This window comes from Erpetoichthys calabaricus, chromosome 4 (assembly GCF_900747795.2).
Source record: "Erpetoichthys calabaricus chromosome 4, fErpCal1.3, whole genome shotgun sequence".
Taxonomy (NCBI): domain Eukaryota; kingdom Metazoa; phylum Chordata; class Cladistia; order Polypteriformes; family Polypteridae; genus Erpetoichthys; species Erpetoichthys calabaricus.
In genome coordinates this window covers 209,390,810-209,412,254 of record NC_041397.2, presented here as the reverse complement: position 1 = coordinate 209,412,254, position 21,445 = coordinate 209,390,810, and the positions used below count along the sequence as shown (strand labels likewise).

At 37.0% G+C, this 21,445-nt stretch overlaps 1 protein-coding gene across 1 annotated transcript in view; it reads right to left on the bottom strand.

Moving 5' to 3' along the window:
• picalma (phosphatidylinositol binding clathrin assembly protein a) overlaps positions 1–21,445 on the bottom strand; it is a 215,161-nt gene that overhangs the window by 118,046 nt on the left and 75,670 nt on the right. Inside the window, 4 exon segments of the mRNA XM_051926984.1 lie at positions 5,496–5,607; positions 5,971–6,064; positions 8,100–8,202; positions 11,569–11,644. Coding sequence (XP_051782944.1) covers positions 5,496–5,607; positions 5,971–6,064; positions 8,100–8,202; positions 11,569–11,644 — 385 coding nt within the window.

Sequence of the window (21,445 nt, the reverse complement as noted above, 5' to 3'; positions counted from 1 at the left end):
GTCTATGAGGTAAGATAAAGCCTTTTTTATCTTCTAGGGATCTTGAGTTAGCTACTCATGCGTTTATTTTTTCTCGCCTCGATTACTGCAACTCGCTGTATTCTGGATTAACAAATCCTTGATACACAGGTTACAGTTGGTCCAAAATGCTGCCGCTCGCTTTCTGGTTGGGGCAAGAAAGTATGACTCTGTCTCTCCTATTGTAGCTTCTTTACGAAAGTATGACTCTGTCTCTCCTATTTTAGCTTCTTTACACTGGCTGCCAGTCAGTTTTCGAATTGATTTTAAAATCTTGCTGCTAGTTTTTAATCTTTACATGGGCTTGCTCCTGCCTATTTATCTGAACTGTGTGTTTTACATCAGCCATCTAGAGTGCTTAGATCTTCTGGTCAGCTGTCTCTGGTTGTCCATCGTACCAAGTGTAAAACCAAGGGGGACAGGTCTTTTGCAGCTGTTGCACCTCACCTGTGGAACTCTTTACCTTATCATATAAAGGAGTCATCTACAATTGAACTGTTTAAAACAAGATTAAAGACTCATTTCTACTCACTTGCATTCAGTGACCTTCAGTAATACTGATGGCTTCCTCTTTGTGATTATATTACACTACTTCTATTTTTTATGGATATAACATTACTTCTATTTATTATGTATTTTATTTTATGTTCATATATTTTATTTCTATTTATGTTTTATGTTAATTTGTTCTATTTTTGTAAAGCACTTTGGCAACAGCATTACAATGTTTGTTTTAAATGTGCTATATAAATAAATTGACATAAATTGACATTAATTATGGTACCCGTATCATTGCAAGTGGATCAGACAGCAGGTAATATCTTCTTACCATGCCATGACAGGATGCGACTCACTATTGTATTTTAAAAAAAAGTGTCTGTATCAGCTGTCTTAATTCCTTTTCTGCTTCCTCCGTGGAGGAGAAGATGTAATATATGTCTTGAATATCCACTTTCAGTTTGGCAGGATACAAGAGGCTGTATCTGATATCGGCTTTCCGTAACCGCTGTTTAATGTTGTAAAAAGCTACACGTTTAGCAGCTGTTGAGGGTGAGAAATCAGGGAAAATACGAATGTGGTTATTTTCAAATATAATCTCTTGTTAGTGTCTGAGAAGTGCCATTACATTAAGCTTAAATTGTAATCTCTCGAAGCGGACAATTAAAGTCCTAGGTTTAGAGGTATTTGATCCACGTATGCGATAAGCTGCCGCTATCTCGGTATCTGATTTAAAGTCCTCTCCATTTATTTTTGAGAATAGTTCAGCTATGAGTTTCACTGGGTTTGGACTTTCACAATTCTCAGGTAGACCTTTGATTCTAATATTATTCCTTCTGCATCCATCTTCCAGAGCCGCAAGTCTGTCTCCAAGTTTTTACATTCAGAATTCGCAGCTGTAGCTTTTCCATCGGCGGTACATGCCACATGTTCCCATGTTTCAAGTCGAGTCGTGAATGTCTGCTTAACGTCTTCCAGCTGATTGGCAAGTTCTCTCAGTTTAGTCACATTTTCCTGAATGTGTTCTTCAATTTTTCCCAGCATATCTTTAAAGACTGCATCAAAATGATTATATATACATTTTTACAAGTCTTTATATTCCTGCCGCATCTCTTGCAGCTCCAGCTGCAGCTTCTCGTTTGTCTTGAGCAAGCCATTTATTTCTTTCTTCATATTTTTATGAATGTCTTTCTTGAGCTCATTCATGGCCGTGTGTCACAGTTGCTATACAAAGTTGCATTCTTGTCTATCAATGAAAAACATGTGTAACTAAGGCCAGCCATCTTATTGATTAAGTATAGTAGTGGTGGTTGGCTGCTAGGTTTTCATTTTATTGTTGCTATAAATTCTTTGACACTCGTCTTCACTAAAAACAAGGATTAATAATTCATATGTGAAAAATCATATTATCTCCATAAGAGGTTGATCACACCACCCTAGCCAACCCACACTCTTGTTGAATCTCAATACATCACTGTACCTGCCATGAATTTAAAAAACAGTTAAAAAAATAAGTTTAGTCATGCTATAAAATATGCTGGGTAACCTTCTATTTATTTTTCAATGCCATCAGATAAAAAAGAAAACTATTGTTCAGACTAAGCATTATTCACCAGTGTTATTCTAATAATGATTCAGGAAAAAATGTTTTAGTTGGTACACCAATTCATTCTTTGAATGAACCACAAAAATCCCTAATTTGTGAATAAATATATGCAATTTATATAGAAAGCTTTTGAAGTAACACCTGTGGAATTTCAATTTTCATTGCATGTTTTAATGCACATTAAAGTTTGCAGTGCTGTCCAGAATATAGACAACTTTAACTCAAGTCGATGAAGAAAATGTGACCTTTCATCATCTCTGGCAGCAGCTGAAGTATGATTTCTGAAATATGTCTTGGTACTAGACCAGTGGCATAATTATAGGCAGTGTGGGGGAGGAAGTGGTGCTGGGGCCCATGGGGCTGGGGGGCCCACAATAAATGCATGGTTGTTGTTTATCAAGGCTTTATTATTAACTTGCTTGCCTGCTTGACATTGAAGTGAAAATGGTAATGATATTATCATTAATGTAAACATTATCATTGATGACAGTCATTTTTTGATTGGGTTTAATTTAATTTCACATGAAGGAACCCTATTATTTTTTTTGCACTAGGACCCATCAAGTTCTAGTTATGATGCTATATTCTAACCTATTTGCCATTTTCTTATTTTAACAGTGACTACACTTTCTGTCTCTGTGGTCTTTTAACCTATGTACTTTATTTTGGGTTAGGGCAGGGGTGGGCAAAGTCATTCCTGGAGGGCCGCAGTGGCTGCAGGTTTTTGTTCCAACCCAATTGCTTAATAAGAAGCACTTATTGCTCTAGAAACACTTCTGCTTCATTTTAGTTATCTTCCTCATTAAGATTTTGAACCCCTTATTGCTTATTTAAGTCTTAAACAGCTGCATTCTCGGTTTTTAATTATTCCTTATTAGCAATAAGATGCAAATGACAAAAGAAACCAGCAGTTATCCATTTTGCTTGTTACCCTTTACACCTGTGTGTATTTATCGTGCACTATTTGGTTTAATTAAATACTTGGAAGGAAAGAGAAGAGAAAAAAGTGAAGGACTGAGAATTACCCATCCGTTTTACACTTTAAAGTATTTGGATGATATCCTTAGAATGGGAAAAAAAATCTCGGATATGAGAATGACTTGACATAGCAGAGTTAGAGCACTAACAAGCCATGAAATGTAATTATTGGCAAGGATTGTTTTCTAATTTAAGCAACTGGGTTGGAACAAAAATCCGCGGCCACTGCGGCCCTCCAGGACTGACTTTGCCCACCCCTGGGTTAGGGAGATGTTAACCTATTTAAATAAGCATTTTAAAAGTTACTTTATTATATTAAAAACACATAAAAATTAAGTTAAATGCACATTAGTTTACATTTATATCTTGCCTGAAAGGAGATATTCTTAATTTTGCAGCCTTCTTTCTTATCATTAAAAAACAGCACTTTCCATGGCCTTCTGAAAGACTTTACGGTCACGTTCAAGTTTCCTTTTTGTACATTAACACGTATTGTGTCCCAAAACACCTGATATGAATTTAAATGCAGGTTTCTTCTTTTTCAATAGCTCTTGTATTAGTTGCATTCAAATCTAGGAGCATAAACAGTTGTTCATAAGATATTCTGCATGTGGCATAATTTTGCTTCCAAGATTATTGGTATAATCTCCCAATACATATCTTTTCTTTCTTCTCTAGTCTTTCCCCCCTGCCCCCAATAAAACAAATTTACAGAGGGCAAACTAGTTTCACAGTTACCAGCATACCATAGTTTTCATTATTGTGGTAGGGTCCATTGTTTGTTGATGTGCACAGTACTACCTCAAAGAAGGAGGATTGTATTATTTTCAAGCTAAAGTAAGTCATGATCATATGTAAAGTGTCACTCATTAAGACATATGACAACTTGTTTCATGCTATAGCCACCACACATGAATCAAATGTATCTGCTAGTCTCAGTATTATTGCGATGGGATTTAGCATGATCAGTCAAAGGTTTAAAAACATCTTATGTTAACGAAAATCAACAATTGTCCACTTTCTGTGATTCCACAAACTAACAGAGAGGAACACAGAAGTAAAAGCAGAGCTCTTGATGTCTGTGATTGAGAGTACAGCACAGTAACTGCTGATAGAGGTAAATAACAGTCTGAAATTGGACAGATGTTTTAGGTTTAACATCTTAATAAATACAGAATGTTGCTGACTGGTAGCTTTGATATTCAGTACCATTCAAACATTTCCCTTTTTATGCTGCTGTATTTGCATGTGGAACATTCTCTGGAAGACTGGATGATATCAGGGATATCCCTCTGTGAACCTGTACATTAACATTTGTAAGTGTTCAGCAGTCCTATTGTAAATTTGAAGGATACAACGTTGTAGTGTACTATGATACCACAGCACTGCAAGAAAATTTATTGTTTGAGCTTTAATTATTCTGCATTATTGCTAGTGGTCTCATAATTTTCAGTAGTGCTCTTTTCTGATATGTAATATATTGGAGTAAGCTGCAATTTCTACAAACTCATAATTAGTAACTGGAAAATATTTTAAGTAATTTCTCCTTGCGATTGTGCCGTTTATTATCAATGTATAAAGAGCAACACGTTGTCTAGATATAGAAATACATGTAGAAAGGTCACTCTGAGAAATTGATTAGGGCCATATATTGGTATGTTCCAGGTTGAACAGACAAATACAGAATTCAAAGAATTTTCCCTGAATTTTAAGCTTACTTACTATGGAAAGTATGCATGTATTATTAATTCATTGTTCACTTGTACCTGTTTGGTAAAATTCAGGTGAAAGGCATGAATCAGTCCTGGATGTGTCACCAGAATAGTGTGCACACATGCACATCTATGCTCCCCCAGGCCAATCAGGCCATTCAAAACTATAAACTAACCCAACACTAGCATCCTTGGGTAGCTGGAGGAAAAGCCCCAACATATACTTTACACTGGAAGACTACTCAGTCTTCACAAAGAGTATCTGGGCATGGTATTTGAACCCTGACTTCTGTGGATGTTGGTTAGGCACACTAACCATTGTGCCACCATGTCACACCAAGTTTAGTTAGGTGAATATGTATCTTTTCAATAAATAGGGTCTATGAAACTATTAAAAAATCCCTGTTGTTAAAATAAAATTCAAAATAATTACAGATATCTTCAATTGCAAGTGCTATACAAGTCAACTGAAAAAACTGACTAAAATATGATCAGTTAGATACAATTCATATTTTGACTATTTGAATGTAATTGTTAATGCCTAAAACAGAAATAAGCATGTAGCATTAAATATTAATTAATTTAGATGATATACAAACTATTAATACATATACAGTATCTATAAATATGTTTAAAATCGGTAAATATCTGGCATATCTGTAAATATGTGTAAGCTCACTTACCAAGAAGGTTAATGATTCCCTCATTGTAAGCTGCAAACAGTCTAATGGCATCTTTGAAAAGCAGCATGAAGGCAGCATTGATCACACCATTTGTCAGCTCATTGGCATTAACCTGTTTAAAAAAAAGAAGAAAAAAAGTTCTCAATTTCTGTGTAACAAAGTGCATTAAGATTTTTAACATGAAGATTTCTTACACTGCTATGCTACAGCAGGGTTTCTGATATCTTGAGGGGCCACAGTGGCTGCTGTTTTTATTCCTGTCTCTTTAATTAATAACCAATTACTGCTGCTAATGGAACACACATATTTTACCTTAATTTTAAATTGACTTGCATTATAAGATCCATCACCTTTAATTGCTGCTTTTCTCTTTAACCATCGGCTAAACACTAAAGAGATGGAACAATACCTAATAAGTGAGTAACCAATTATAACCAATTACCAACAAACACAGTATACATATTAAAGTACTTACATTAAAATCAAGAAGAGCATCCATTTGATTTTGAATTATTGGTATAGTTTTAAGAAGCTTTTCTGTGTTCATAGTTCTCATTACACCATCAGCTCTGCAAAATTGAAAACATGTTGTTAAATTCTGGTGTATACCAAAGTAACTTTAAGCAACTTTAATTTACTTTAAGCAATTCAAAAATTACTATCAAAAGTTATAAGTGGATAAAAAGGAAGAGATGTAGTGCGTCAAACAAATATTACAACAGAAAAAAAGCTTTTAAAATTGGGACATTATACGGCCATTTCAGAGCCCAAAAGAGCCATAGTACTTAGACTTTGAATATTTGTTGGTGGTGCAAAACTAAACAGAATTTCATCTTCTGATAAAATGTCCTAAAAATCAGCATAAATTATAGGTTACTGAAACCCAAAATCAGAAAAAGTTGTATGGAGTATGAACAGTATGGAGAGAGAGAAAAAAAGTGATTCTTAAATTTAATTTGACCTTTAATTCGTTGTAGACAGTATGAACCCAAGATATTTCGTGTTTTGTCTGGTCATCATCATTACATTTGTTAATATACATTCATTCATACATTTCAGGCCTGCAACACATTCCAAAGAAAGTTGATGAAATTAAGTTGACACAAAACATGAAATATCTTGGGATCATACGGTCTGCAATGAAATAAAAAAAAAGTCAAAGAGAATTTAAGAATCACTGCGTTTTCTAATATTCATTTTCTATACTGTCCCAACTTTTTCTGATTTAGGGTTGTAAATACTACAGTTTGAAGTAATAACACATACAAAAACATTGCAAATGGTAGACATATATACAAAAGAATTAAAGTTCACTAAAACTGGCAAATACATTTTATGGTTATATTTATGAACAGCAATATATTAAAATCCCAGGCTTGCTAACTTCAGATTTCCAGTGCCAAATACTTGGCTTTGCTTTTAAGGATAATAACACCACCTAGTGTCAAACTTTTCAAAAATATGGATGACAGAGCACATCACTTTTCTCCCAGAAAATATGAGTGAGCATTAAATGTATACCTCTGTACTAATAAAATATAAACATACTTTGTATGTGCTTGACAAGTTCTACATTTTCTATTCATTGTTTTATGAAAAAAATGATTGATAATTATAAAACTGCAATTGGTTGAGAGAAAAATCAAACTAAAAGTTATTCTACTATTAACTATAACCTTTGGCAATTTTTTGGAAATTTTTCTAAGCAGCCTTGTTTGGTATCGGGGGTGGGGGGCTTTAAGTCAAAAATCACTGATTCTGAATAAAATGTAAATCATTTACATGCTAACTGTCAAATTTGCCATAAACAAAATTCAAAATGGTAGGATACTCCAACTCTATCCATTTTAAGAAAGAAGGAAAAAAAAGACAGGATAAAAAGTTACACATTTTGTGTTAATATATTAAAAAGGGCCAACAAGCTTTTTACTTAAAATAGAGGTACAGATGGTACAGTCATTAAAATCAGATCTTAACAATTGCAAAGTCTTAAGGGGCTTTAGGTTATTTAGACTATGACACTTTGACAACCAGGCACCACAAAGCATTAATGCTTTTTATAATGTCATTTTCAAGACCATAACGTAACAGACTTTCAAACTGACTGATATTCCTTTTAGTAAAGTACATACACTGTACAACAGCGTCAGATTATTTGACATAAAATGCCACCCACTCCATTATTTTTTTTGTTCTTTATTTCGCCTTATACAATTTCTTATATTAGGAATTTGTTAGTTTTTGCATACACTTGGGGTCAGAGCGCAGGGTCAGCCATTGTACAGTGCCCCTGGAGCAATTACAGGTTAAGGGTCTTGCTCAAGGGCCCAGCAGAGTAGGATCTCTTTTGGCAGTGACGGGGATTCAAACTGGCAACCTTCTGGATACCAGTGCAGAAAGTTAATATTTAAATTAAAACTTTCATAACAAATATTAACCAGTTTTAAAACCAGTAGGTACTCAACTATCATCTGTGGCATTAGTGGATAAATGGATATAAAAGATCCACAAAAATGACAAATACTCAGAAATGAAATGATAGTATTTGTACAGTACCTGCAAAGCATTCAACTGATATTTCCCTACTGAGAAATTAGAACTTACCCTCTTTTAACTTTTGTGAAGTCAAAAGCAACTTGTCTGTATGAAACTGCCTTTTCATTCAGATATCTGCTGTATCGTCTTATAAAGGTTGACATGTCATATGCTTGGAAAAAGAGAAGAAAGAAAGTAAAGAATTCTAATTTCAGTTTGTCATTAAATAATTTACAATACAACCAGCAAATAATAAGCATACAGACATATAATTTACCTTAACATGTTTTCTAACAGTGTACAGCACCTGTACATGATTTCTACTAGCATATACAGTATTGTATACCACATTTCCTATATAGAGCTGAAAATTAATACTTGGTGAGGTTAACTTTTCTGCAGCAAAGTACTTTTTTTTCTTAATAAACAGTCAAAAATACTGTATATCTATTACTACAAAAATATGTGTTATTTTTGCCAGTTGATTTTCTAGAGGTGACAAAACATTAGAATATTTACTATAATTGGCTGGTAAATGAGATAAGCAAAAAATTATCACCTTGACATTCTTGCAGTTTAACAAAAATGTCATTAATTGTTCCCGTACATTTCTTTGATTACACCAGCAACTTGGCATAACAGTTATGCTTATAGATGGAAAATCATCAGGTTGATCATTCAACATCATACATTGCAATTCCAAGGAAGCTGCAAGTTACCAGTGTTTTACTTTTAAATTATCAATGCTACATAAATGCTATATACTGTGTGTAAAGTACCTTACTTTGCTGCTCACTCTAAAGGTCAGTACAGAACATAGAAGTTAATTACCCTGCAGTATAGGTATGTCAGTCCTCATGATATAAAATCTGCAAACATTTCTTCAATCATTCATATGACAGCATGTCCGAGACAATGAAAACCATATGTGTGAAATATAATTTGAACAAAGGTATCTTCTTCATGACAATTTCCAATAGTGCCATCATCCACCTTAAAATCTCCAATGCTTTCAGGAAATATTATGTTTCCTTGTTGAATTAACAACCTTCAACTTTGTAGGCATTATGCCATTATATTCTTCATTTAATACTTTCTGTAGTTTTGATGTTTGCTGGTATGTTCCTTTTCATCCCTAGAAAATATTATTGTCAAGTGCACTTTGGATTTCCTTGAACTGTGCCATCAAGTTGTGTGGCGCAATGGCTCTACAAATACTCCCATCTACAACTCTCCTTGAGATCCTGACCAAGTAATTTTGCCTGACAGTGTTTCAACTGTTTAAAAAAAATGTAAATACCAGTAAAATGTAAAGTCACCAGACAAATAAAAATAATACATTCTCTCACCAGGTTAAAATTTTTATACTATAAAATGATTTTAAAAATGTTTTTACAAGATGTATTCAATTTCCATACAGCTGAGCCACTGGATTCCCATCATATATTATTTCAACCACCTCTAATGTGCCCCTTTCTTTCTAACTATTCAGTAATTACACTTTAGAAAAAGGTTTGTAATTATAAAATTCACTCTATTCATAAAAACATTACTGATAAGTGGCACTTTAGTATATGCAAGGAGTACATCTTTTAAGTGGATTTGTGTACTCTACAAAAAAATAATACAAAATTATGAATAATTGTTTACCATTGTGACAGAGATTGGCAATGTGTTGTATATTGGTTTTGAAATGAAAGTAAGAGTTTAACTGCACTCTACACTCATAACAATACTTCTACAGCTACTACTACTGCTTCTATACACCTTTCACTATCTTAATAACTTATTTTTCAGCTTGATTGTAAAGGCCCAACATGCCAGGATGAAAAAAGTTTGAAAAACTAATTAAAGAATGACACTGGACAAACCTATGACAGAACAGCAGGTTAGAACCATTGACAGATGAAGTAAATGATTACAGTTTTTCCAAATTTCACCTAGATAATCCAGAATTATTCAAGAGCAATATTTTATTCGCATTTAAGTAAAAATCAAAACCACTGACCTAAATTACCCGTTATGTCTGATGAAAAGCTAACTCTCACAATAAAATCCCCATGCTAACATTCAAATATAGAGATGATAGCATAATGATTTACAGATGCTTTGCAACATCAATAACTACATAATTGAATAATACATTAATCCTGCTCTATACTAGAGGATGCTTCAAAAACTTTTGATAACATCCATCTGAACTAAAGCCAAGTACTGCTAGATCATGGATCAAGACAATGATTGACAACTACCAAAAAAGTACACATTAAGAATAGTAGTAGAAATATAAAGTCAGAGGTTTGGAATAGCCAAGTCAATGTCTAGACCCAACCCCCACTGAGATTATGAGGCAGTGACCAAGTGCTACTGCTATGAAACAGATCTACAAGCAAGTGTAGGCCACAAACTTTGGTGTTATTGTTTATGTTGCTTTCCTTTCATATGAAGTTAAGTTTGGATGAAAAATATTCAACAATGCTAAAAACTAAAAAGGGGAAGTACAATCGTTCCTTGTACTTGGCAGGGGTTAGGCTCCAGAAACTCCAACACAAAAAACTGAAATCATAAACATAAGATGCTTAAGGCATATATCATAAAAATATGTTTAATAAAGTAAAAGATATACTTAATAGTCTTCATAGAGATCCAACCAAAATCTAATATGTAATCTAGACCGTTGTGAAGAGTACAGCATTGCCATTTATTGCTACAGGCAGCAAGCTTTGAATCCTTGGCCAGGTCACTTATGCAGGGTTTGCATGTTCTCATTGTGTCTGCACATGTTTTCTCTGGGCACTCCAGTTTTGTCCACATCTCAGACAAATGCATGTTAGGTGACACGGCAACTCCAAATTAGCTCTGTTTGAATCAACGCATGTATCCTTTGATGAAATGGTGTCACATCTAAGATGGTTTTTAGCTCTGCATTCATTGCTGTCAACACATACTCCAGCTCTCCATGACCATTCAGGATTAAAAAGATTTGAAAAATTAGTAGGACGATTCATGTTATTTTGTGTATTCAATCCATATAAATGTCTTACTATGAGCCTGAGGCACCATCTTTGCAGCTTTCTGAATACCAACATGCACAATTTTCTCAAGTTTCTTTTTTTTCCATTATAAATGAAGCAAACTGCGAACTCTGTTCTGCCCTTCATGACCACAGATGAAAAGGAATGTCTCGTTTTCAACATATCCAGAAGTGAGACTTTCTCCACTAGCATCATCTTGATGGCACTTTAAGTTGAAGGCCCATTCACACTAGAACTGGAAAAATGTTTATGGCTCCAAAAACAAAAAATCTAAGGTAACTGAATCACAATCCAGAAGAATATCGAATACGACAAATTCACACAGACAGATTTAGACTTTTTTTAAACAGTACTGCATATTAATAAATCAACAACAATAAAATGATTCATATGTCATTCACTTCTTGAAAATTATGTTATTTTCCAACAAATGCATCTTTTAAAATTATTTTCTGTTTTAATCACTATAAAACAAGTTAAATATCTTGACTGCGCTGGCTTACCTTGAAGACCACTCTTGTCCAAAAAATTGCTCAAGTTGAACAATGTATTTCTTGATGCCAGATACTGGATAAATCGCTGCAAACCAAATAATATAACAATTAATTTATTCCATACCTAAAACATATGCATTTCTGCTGTGGCCCAAAAATTAAAATTAAGTTCATTACCAAAACCAATTATTCCAATATCGAGTACTGTGTCCAAAGTCCTATCCTAGTAGCATCAGGCATTAGGCAGGAAACAATTCTGGTCAAGAACAAAAACTCACTTACACACTCATATTCACTCCTAAGATGAATAATTTAGAGTTATCATTTAACCTAATATGTACATCTTTTGGGGTGTATAAAAAAACAGGTGTACCCAGAGGAATCCCCTCATGACCTGAAGAAGACATACAAAACCCAGAGAGCACCAAAGCAAGAGTTGGAACTTAGGACTCTTAAACTGAAAGGCAGCTACAAATATTTATTTCCTGTTAACATTTATTTCTGTATCTTGCCCCTCATGTGTGGCTGGCTGCTACCAAACCCAACCTTTCCCACCTCTGTTAATTATCTAGTAGGTAAAAGTTTTGATGAATATGTATATTTAGAGAGGGTAAATATTAATACCACAGTTACTAAGAGTCTGAAAACTTATGTTCTTGCTTGGGTTTTTGTACTTTTGTAATATTCACAATTGGCTAATTTTTAATTTTTAGTTTTCATTTTATTTATGTACAATGTATGCAATACCTTAACCTGCTTTCTGTAAAAAATCCTGTTTTGTCTCTTTAAAGGAAGGCTCCACCCAAAAATTATATTTTTTACGTTAATTACCCCAAATAGTTTTTAGTAATGGCCAAGAAAATATATTTATCCATTATGTTTTTCATGCTGAACAATAAAGAAAAAAGCATACTATGTAAAAAAAAAAAAAAACATCCATATCACTCATTTCACAAGATCCACATGTTCATTATTAAATGGTATGCTCAAGACGCAAGTATTTGCTAAAGAAAGGAAGGAAGAAAAAGAAAGAAAGAAAAAAAGAAAGAAAGATCTGCCCTCTTCCCCTCATTCCACTGGTCAAGAGTCTTGTATCCAATTCAAAAGCATGGGAGTGCCTTTCCTAATTATGCTGTACACTGATTTTTCCAGAACTATTAATAATATTTTAGCAAATCATGCAGGTATTTAGCATGTTTTGATCATATGACTGGATGATGAACATGTGGATCATACGACATGATTAATGGAAGAATTCTTTTCTTTTTTCTGTGGACACTTTTCACATTGCTTGCCACTGTATAGCACTGCTCATCATCGGGTATCATTGTATTAAACTTTTTTCTTGAGACTAAGAATTTCTGTCAGTCATCACTATAGACTATATGGGATAAGTAGCACATAACAAAATGTAATTTTTGGGCGCAGTATTCCTTTAACATGCACCTTTTCTGTTGCTGCCTTAATTGTGCCAACCTTTTACATGTGAGTACTGAAGGACACTATATATTGTGGAAACCATTTACTTATTGTACTTCTTTTGGCAAATAAAATATGATATGATGCTCACATGTTGCAATATAAAATACAATAATAATGCAAATAAAGAAAAACAGTTTTAATAAACTATGCCTGAAGTACTTCAGGTTAGGTCAGGTTGGGGAGCATCCACTGGTACAACGCATTGCTGCACCCACCACATGACAAAACAGCTCGGGATTCTGATTTGGCAACTTCCCAGGCACACACAGTCCAGTCCCACCCTCCAGAAATGACCATCTATCTGCTGCAGCCAGGTGTTGCGTGGGCATCCAATTGGCTTGGTCCAGCCACTTGGGTCCTAAACAGTAAGGATCATGCGTGCCAGATCACCCTCGGGGAATCGCACCTCATGGCCATGTTGCCGTAACTGAAACTCCCTCAACTATGCAGGTAATGTGCCTCATTCCGGACTCCATGAGCAACCGATTATTCGAAAAAGTCAAAGCAGCAGTACCGAAGGATTCTGCAAAGAGACACATTACCAAAGGAGTCCGTCTTCGTCTCAGGTCACTAGATAGTGTCCATGTAACGCAATCATATAGCAGGACAGGAAACACCAGGACTCTATAGACTTGGACCTTCGTACTTTTGCAAAAATATTGGAAGCACCACACACCCCTTTCTAGAGACCTCATGACTTTCACATACCACCCCCCATGCTCCTCCAATTTGTCTACTGATTTCATAGGAAGAGTAACCAGAGACATGAATGTTGCCACCGAGGTAAGTAAACCTTTTGACAAGGTCAACACTCTCTCTGCAGACAGACACAGAGATCATTAAGGCCTGGATATATATATATTTTTTTATCCAGGACACTCGCAAGCCCAGACACTCAGACTCCTCATTCAGTCTCTTGAGAGCCCAGATCAGAGTCTCCATTGACTCAGCGAAGATCACAGCATCATCGGCAAAGTGAAGATCAGTGAATCAATCTTCAACAACAGATGCCCCACAGCCATTGGACCCCAGAACCCTGCCCAACACCCAGTGCATGCACACACTGAACAGAATAGGAGCAAAAATACACCCCTGATGAACCAGAGAATCAACTAGGAAAACGCACTCCACTCTGCAGAGCACTCACGGTACCAGTATACAAGCCAGCCATGATATCCAGCAACTTTGAGGGGTTCCCGCAAAGTCTCAGGATGTCCCACAGGGCAACGCGAACAACTGAGTTGAACACACAGAAATCAAGAAAGGCTGCAAAGAAACTTTGCCGATATTCATGTTTGCACTCCATGAGAACCCTCAGTGCCAGTATGCAGTCGACGGTAGACTTCTTAGGCATAAAACCAGACTGCTCCGGTCGCTGGTAGGTGAGCAAGTGATCAGGGATCTTACTGAGGATGACCCTAGCAAGGACCTTACCCAGCAATGAGAGCAGTGTTATCCCCCTGTAGTTGCCACAATCCAGGCGATCACCCTTCCCTTTCCAGACAGGGACGACAAGTCCCGTTTTCCAGTCAATTGGGATGATGCCCATGTAATGCCAGGAGGACAGCCTTACTGCCAGCTTGGATACCAGATCCCTGCAGCCTACTCTACCCTCAGCTTGTTCACCACCAGTGCAATCTTAGTGAGACTGGGTGGTTCACAGCTAATAGGAGAATCAGCCTCAAGAACAGTGGGCCCAGAGATATCCAACGTCCTAGCCAGAGGATCAGCTTTAAACAGCTGCTTGAAGTAGCTAGCCGAGCAACTTACAACTACAGTATCATCTGTAAGGACAATTCCATCAGCTGCCCTGACTGCGACTCTCCAAGGAGCAGATTCAGATGTGCGTAATTCTTAGATTCTTCTGTAAGGATGACGTGGGGTCACTAAGTCATAGATGGTATGTCACTTGCTCATAGATTCCCCTAACAAATGCCTCCTTACCTGCCTTTAGTGTCCTTGCAGCCATCCTTCTCAGTTCCTGGTACAAACTGGAGGTGCCATCAAGCTATGCACCGAGACTCCTCGCAATGATATCTACGGTACCCTGCGAGATGAAACACCTCCTTCTGGGAACATTGGTAACACCAACACAACCATCAGCAACCTTCAGGATCTTCTCACGGAAGGTCTCCTACATTAGGATCAGCAGTCGTACCCAAGTCTATAAGTTCTTCACACAAACTGCACGCAAACTCATTAGAAACAACCCGATCTTGGGAGCATGGCCAGGTCCAGCCTTATTTTCCTAGTAGGTGGTAGCCTACTGAACCTAAGCTGGATCTTCTGAGTAGTAACAACAAGTCTGTAGTCAGAATTCACAAATTGGGCACTTCTGTAGACCTTGCAGTTTTGTAAGAGCCTCCTGCATCTGCCCACGAGGATGTGATCGATCTCCTTCACTGCACGACCAGTATTGGAGTATATTAGTCTATCAATGTGGCTCCCGGTGCTGGAAACAATAAGCAGCGATGTGCAGCCCCCGACCTTTTGCAAAATAAAGGAACATGGAACCACTTTTACCACGGTCACCAGACCCATGGGGACTGACATAGTCCTCATAGCCAGCTCTGTCAGTGCCAGTGGTTGCATTGAAGTCACCCATGACCAGAGGGGTTTCACCTCGTGGGCATCCATCAACCACCAAGTGAAGTTGCGAATAAAATGTCTCCCTCACCGATACATTACTCACGATCATACCTAATTAGATGCTAACTTAAATTAAGTGGAGCAATTTTCAAATCAATTTTGAATATTCAAACTGTAATACACATTGAAATACATTTGATATTTAGATATGTACATTAACAGCCAATAATAAAGTTTAGAGGTGCTTTGGTGTTAAAGTGAGGAAGGATTCTGCCTTTTCATTTCAGAATATCAAAGTTCCATCCCGAATAAAACTCAAAATTAATTTGTGCAATTTGAATATACATTTCAGACAATGCCTGAATTCTGGTAATATTTTGGTGTAGATATGTAGAGCTATGTTGCAACTCAGAATAGAACCAAGCAGAACTGGAATTCTGCTCCCTGGATTAGCAGTTCTGAGAAACCACTTGAATGTGCCAGTATGTCAGACAAGTTAATCATCTACTCTAGCTGATAGATATGAACCTAAAATTACCATATTAAAGATTAGGTTATGAAAAACAACATTTATATATCTAACAGGAGAGCAATTATTTGTAGGATATACTACCAGTCAAAAGTTTTAGAAAACTTCAGTTTTTCCAGTTTTCAGTTGAAATGCAATTAATGTCCTAAAATGTTGAAAATGTAAGCAGTAAACTGCCAGAGGTTTAAATTTAGTTTCATTTAGCAAAAAACTGAAAAAAGTAAAATTTCAGGATATTATAAATGGGCCTTCTTTAGGAAAGAACTAATAGGTTACAACCTACAGATGTGCTGCAGCAATTAAATTAAGCCTTGCAAGTTGCAGCAAGCAATTTGCACAGATGTCCCAACTTTTGATTAGTTAAAAACCCTTTCTCCATCTTAAAGCAGAATTCAAACAGACTGTGTTACAACACCCTCTGAAGTACTACTTGCACACTATTACACTGGCATAGAACAAATAAACGATGGCAAATAAAAAATAAGTCAAGGAATCATAAGGTGTAATCAATTTTACTCAAATTTGTGATTCATCAAAGTAGCCACTGTTTGCTGATATAACAGCCAAACTGTGCTAACCCTTTTGATTTAGAATGCCAGTCACTTTGTGCAAGTCACCAACTTTGCCTCCAGCAAAAGAACTCCAGACCATCACACTTCCTCCTTCATGTGACAGTTGGTTTCACACACTAAGGAACCATCCTTTTACCAACTTGATAGGGCACAAACTAGGGTGGGCGGTATGACCAAAATTTTGTATCACGGTATTTTTCTAAATTATCCCGGTTTCACGTTATTTGACGGTATTTTTTTCCCATGCATGAGTGGATGTTAACCACATTTTCCACTGCAATTACTGCAGCAGACTGGCTAAGAATAACCTATTCCACTGTCATGAGCATTGTACATTGTACAAAAAAAACATTTTAATGTGCACAAAAGTGTTAATACAGGTTTGAATGGTCCCATAAAGTGATGGTTTTCAAGGGGGTGGCACTAATGAAGAGAAGGAATCACATTGCATGACAGATGCAGTCAAAATATAGAACCTTTTTATTGAACAAATTTTGCAAACAACTATTTTGACAGCATATTTTCAACCATCCCATCATTAAACTGCATAATATTTAAACTAGTAAATAACAATAAAATAAATAATAGTTCAACTTCCAGTAATAATAACAATAAAATAAATAGTGCAAATTCCAGTAATAATACTATTACAGTGATCCCTCGCTATATCGCGCTTCACCTTTCGCGGCTTCACTCTATCGCGGATTTTATATGTAAGCATATTTAAATATATATCGCGGATTTTTTGCTGCTTCGCGGATTTCTGAGGACAATGGGTCTTTTAATTTCTGGTACATGCTTCCTCAGTTGGTTTGCCCAGTTGATTTCATACAAGGGACGCTATTGGCAGATGGCTGAGAAGCTACCCAACTTACTTTTGTTTCTCTCTCTCTCTTGCGCTGACTTTCTCTGATCCTGACGTAGGGGCTGTTCGCAGGGGGGCTGTTCGCACACCTAGACGATACGGACGCTCGTCTAAAAATGCTGAAAGAGTTGCTACCTTCTGTGTGCATGCTGCTTCGTGAAGCGACATGCTGCACTGTGCTTCGCATACTTAAAAGCTCAAAGTGACACGTATTGATTTTTCACTGTTTGTTTTCCTCTGTCTCTGTCTCTCTCTCTCCCTGCTCCTGACGGAGTGGGTGTGAGCTGCCGCCTTCAACAGCTTTGTACCGGCGGTGCTTTCGCATACTTAAAAGCAAAACAGCCCTATTGATTTGTTTGGTTTTCTCTCACTTTCTGACATTCAGTGCTCCTGACGCGCACCTCCTTTGAAAAGGAAGGTATGTTTGCATTCTTTTAAATTGTGAGACAGAACTGTCATCTCTGTCTTGTCATGGAGCACAGTTTAAACTTTTGAAAAAAAGAGACAAATGTTTTTTTGCAGTTTTTGAATAACGTTCCTGTCTCTCTACAACCTCCTCTGTTTCTGCGCAAATCTGTGACCCAAGCATGACAATATAAAAATAACCTTATAAACATATGGTTTTCTACTTCGCGGATTTTCTTATTTCGCGGGTGGCTCTGGAACGCAAACCCCCCGCGATGGAGGAGGGATTACTGTACTTCAAAGCTTCAAGCCCAGATACATTATACAGTATTCAAGTATTGAGAAAAAAAAAAAGTGAATGTGTATTCACACATTTGAACATAATGAACAAGGCACTTATGTAAATCTTAGGCCATTACAAATTCTGGGCAAGGAAACCAGACGGTCAACAGCATCTGGTTTGAGTACTGCCCTGTGGCACGTGACAATGTTCCCACCAGTACTGAAAGCTCTTTCAGTATCATGTTCAGCACAAGCACAGGAACGTGTTCAGCACCACAATCAGCTGGGGTCAGATCAGCTGATCCCGTACCCTCACTTTCATTTTTGATCCATCTCAGTGTTTCTCAAACTCGGTCCTGGGGACCCACTGCGGCTACAGGTTTTTGTTCCAACCATATTCCTAATCAGTGACAACACCTGATAACACTGAGCTCATTTAATTAGCTGGTATTTTTTTTTTCTTTTATTCGACATTCAGAAAAGCATGTTTTTTTACATTTATAAAGACATTTATACAATTTCTGCTTTTGCTATAGATTTAAATGCTTAACTTTCTTTTGTTGAGTTCATTATACTTTGCCCTTTCTCTGTGCAGTTTTTTTCCCCTTCGTTGTATCTTAATAATGACAACTTAAAACGAGCAGATCAGACACGCTGGCAAACAACACACTGAATAATCAAAGGCTGCAACTACTTTAGCGTCACACCCACTAATTAGTAAATAATGGATTAATTAAACAATTAGAACACCTTGAAAAGTAGAATGAAAATCAAGATGAAAAATACTGTTAAAAAGAAAACAAAAAACATTATTCCTATATAACTGCTTGGTACATTTTAATATTTTTTATTTTTTTTTTTAGCAAACTTAGTTTTCTAATTAATATATTGTTCCCTAAACACAGAACTTGGGAAATATCAGTTCACTAATTAGCCCAGGAGTTCAATTAAAAACAGAAGCTGGTTGGAACAAAAACCTGCAGCGACAGGGGGTCCCCAGGACCGACGTTGAGAACCCCCGATTCTATATGATCACTTGCATCAAAATCGGAGTCTCAAACGATAACTAGCTAGACTGAGGCATCTCACAACGTGGGAGTTTCCGACAACGTATCGTAATGCATCGATTGGCCCACAGAAAAGTTTGTTTGCCACGCCAACTTGAAAATGTATATTTTACACAATTTTATATAAAATTATCGTCTCGCTTTCAACATCATAACTTTGAAAAATCTAAGTTGAACCATCGTAAGTAGGGGACTGACTACAGTACCTGTATTGACTGATAATAGAGAACAGAAAACTGATTATACACACTTTCATTATACATTTCTTATTGTAGCGTCTCAGCCAGGTTGAAGCCTTTTTTTTTTTTTGAAGTGACTGTTGAATCCGACTGAGGGAAGGCAGAGTACAGCGCAGAGGAATGACAGCGGGGGCATGATAGACGCGGTAAGGGGGGGCGACACCCGGGACGGGAGAAGGAGGGAGAGTGGTGAGTTGGAGAAGGAACTGGAAGGTTGTGTGGTGGGGTTACAAAGTCGGCGTTCTTATTTCTTGACTGTTCAAATAAACTTTTGTGAGACTTTACTACGTCTGTTTTTTTTTCTTCTCGAACCTGACGCGGAGGTTGCTACATTATTACTATAGTATGTGTTTACTACCATACTTAAAATATTTTAATAACTAATTACATACCTATGGCTGTGTGAAGCCTGTATCCAAAGCACTGGAGTCTTGTCCAATTGTTAATTTTGACAGCCTTCTTGATGTTGGCCCCACTGTCCGTTGTGATGGCCACTTGCCTCTGCTCTGCAAGCCCCCAGGAATTGAGTGCCTCCAGCAAGCCTGCAGCAAGTAATTCGCCAGTGTGGTCATTTGGAAAATAGCTTGTTTGGAGGCAATAACTTTTCAATAGCCAGTCATCATTTATAAAATGAATCGTCAGGCTCAGATATGGCTCCATAGTGCGACTTGACCACACATCTGCTGTAGTTGAATAGTTGGTGACTGTAGCCACCTCTGCTTGTAATTTCCCTCTGTGTTCTCGGTACAAGTCGGGGATCACCGTTTTGGCTAAAGTACATCTGGAATCCAGTGTCTTGATCATAGCCCTGAATCCGCCTTTCTCCACAGTACTTAACAGAACCATATCTTTGGCTATATGGACTGTAATGGCGTTGGTTATCTCGATCCCACCGCTTGCTTTTTTTGTCGTAGGCAGTACTTCTAGCAAACGCGTCTACAAGTGACATCTGACTTGAATGTCCCCTAGGTTTTTTCAGTTTTACCTGAGGACGTGGAGGGTGCCAATCTTAGTTCCATGCATTCATGGTATTCCAACGCATGTTTGCGGCTTCTTGGCGACAACTTTAGCTAGACAGCATTTACAATAAATAGTTGTTTGGTCCACATCCGACTTTTTAAAGCCAGAGTATCTCCAGACAACAGACACGGCTCCTTTCTTCGGCAAAAGTTCTTCTGTGTCATCATATTTAACTTTATCATCTGCTACAGCTTCAGTTTTACAATGTTCACCATCCATTTTCACTGCGCAATACCTCTACTAACGCATGCGTGTTTAGCGGTGTAGCAGTGAAAAAAGGTCCCCCCCTTAAAACAGTTTCCCGCTGCGCCAGGTTCCGAACATTGCTTAGCCTATTTTAACCGGTGTTGCGGTATGAGAAAAATCCATATCATAAACAAAAATAAAAAACGGTTTTTGGTATGAACCGGTATACCGCCCAGCACTAGCACAAACACTCTACGTGATTAGTCGAACAGTTCACATTTTGATTCATCGGTTCATAAGACTTTCTTCCAGTCTATAGCAGTCCACAGCTGGTATTTCAAGGCCCTAATTTGTCCTTTAAGGAATGGCTTTCTTATTGCCACTCACCCTGTCAATCTGAAACACAAATCTCCTCTTGACAGTAGAAACTGAGACTTGCTTTTTTCAACCACTATTAAGCAGTGCTCGAAGCTGTTCTTGAAGTTATTGTGCTGGAAGATGCAGATCACACAAGCTGGCAATCCTTAGAAACTTGTCTTCTGATAGGGTTGTGACTTTGGGTCTGCCAGATCTGTTCCTATGAGAGTTTCGTCCTGTTTCAATTGCCTTTGGCTTGTGTAGGACACAGTACTCAGTAACACTGATATTTT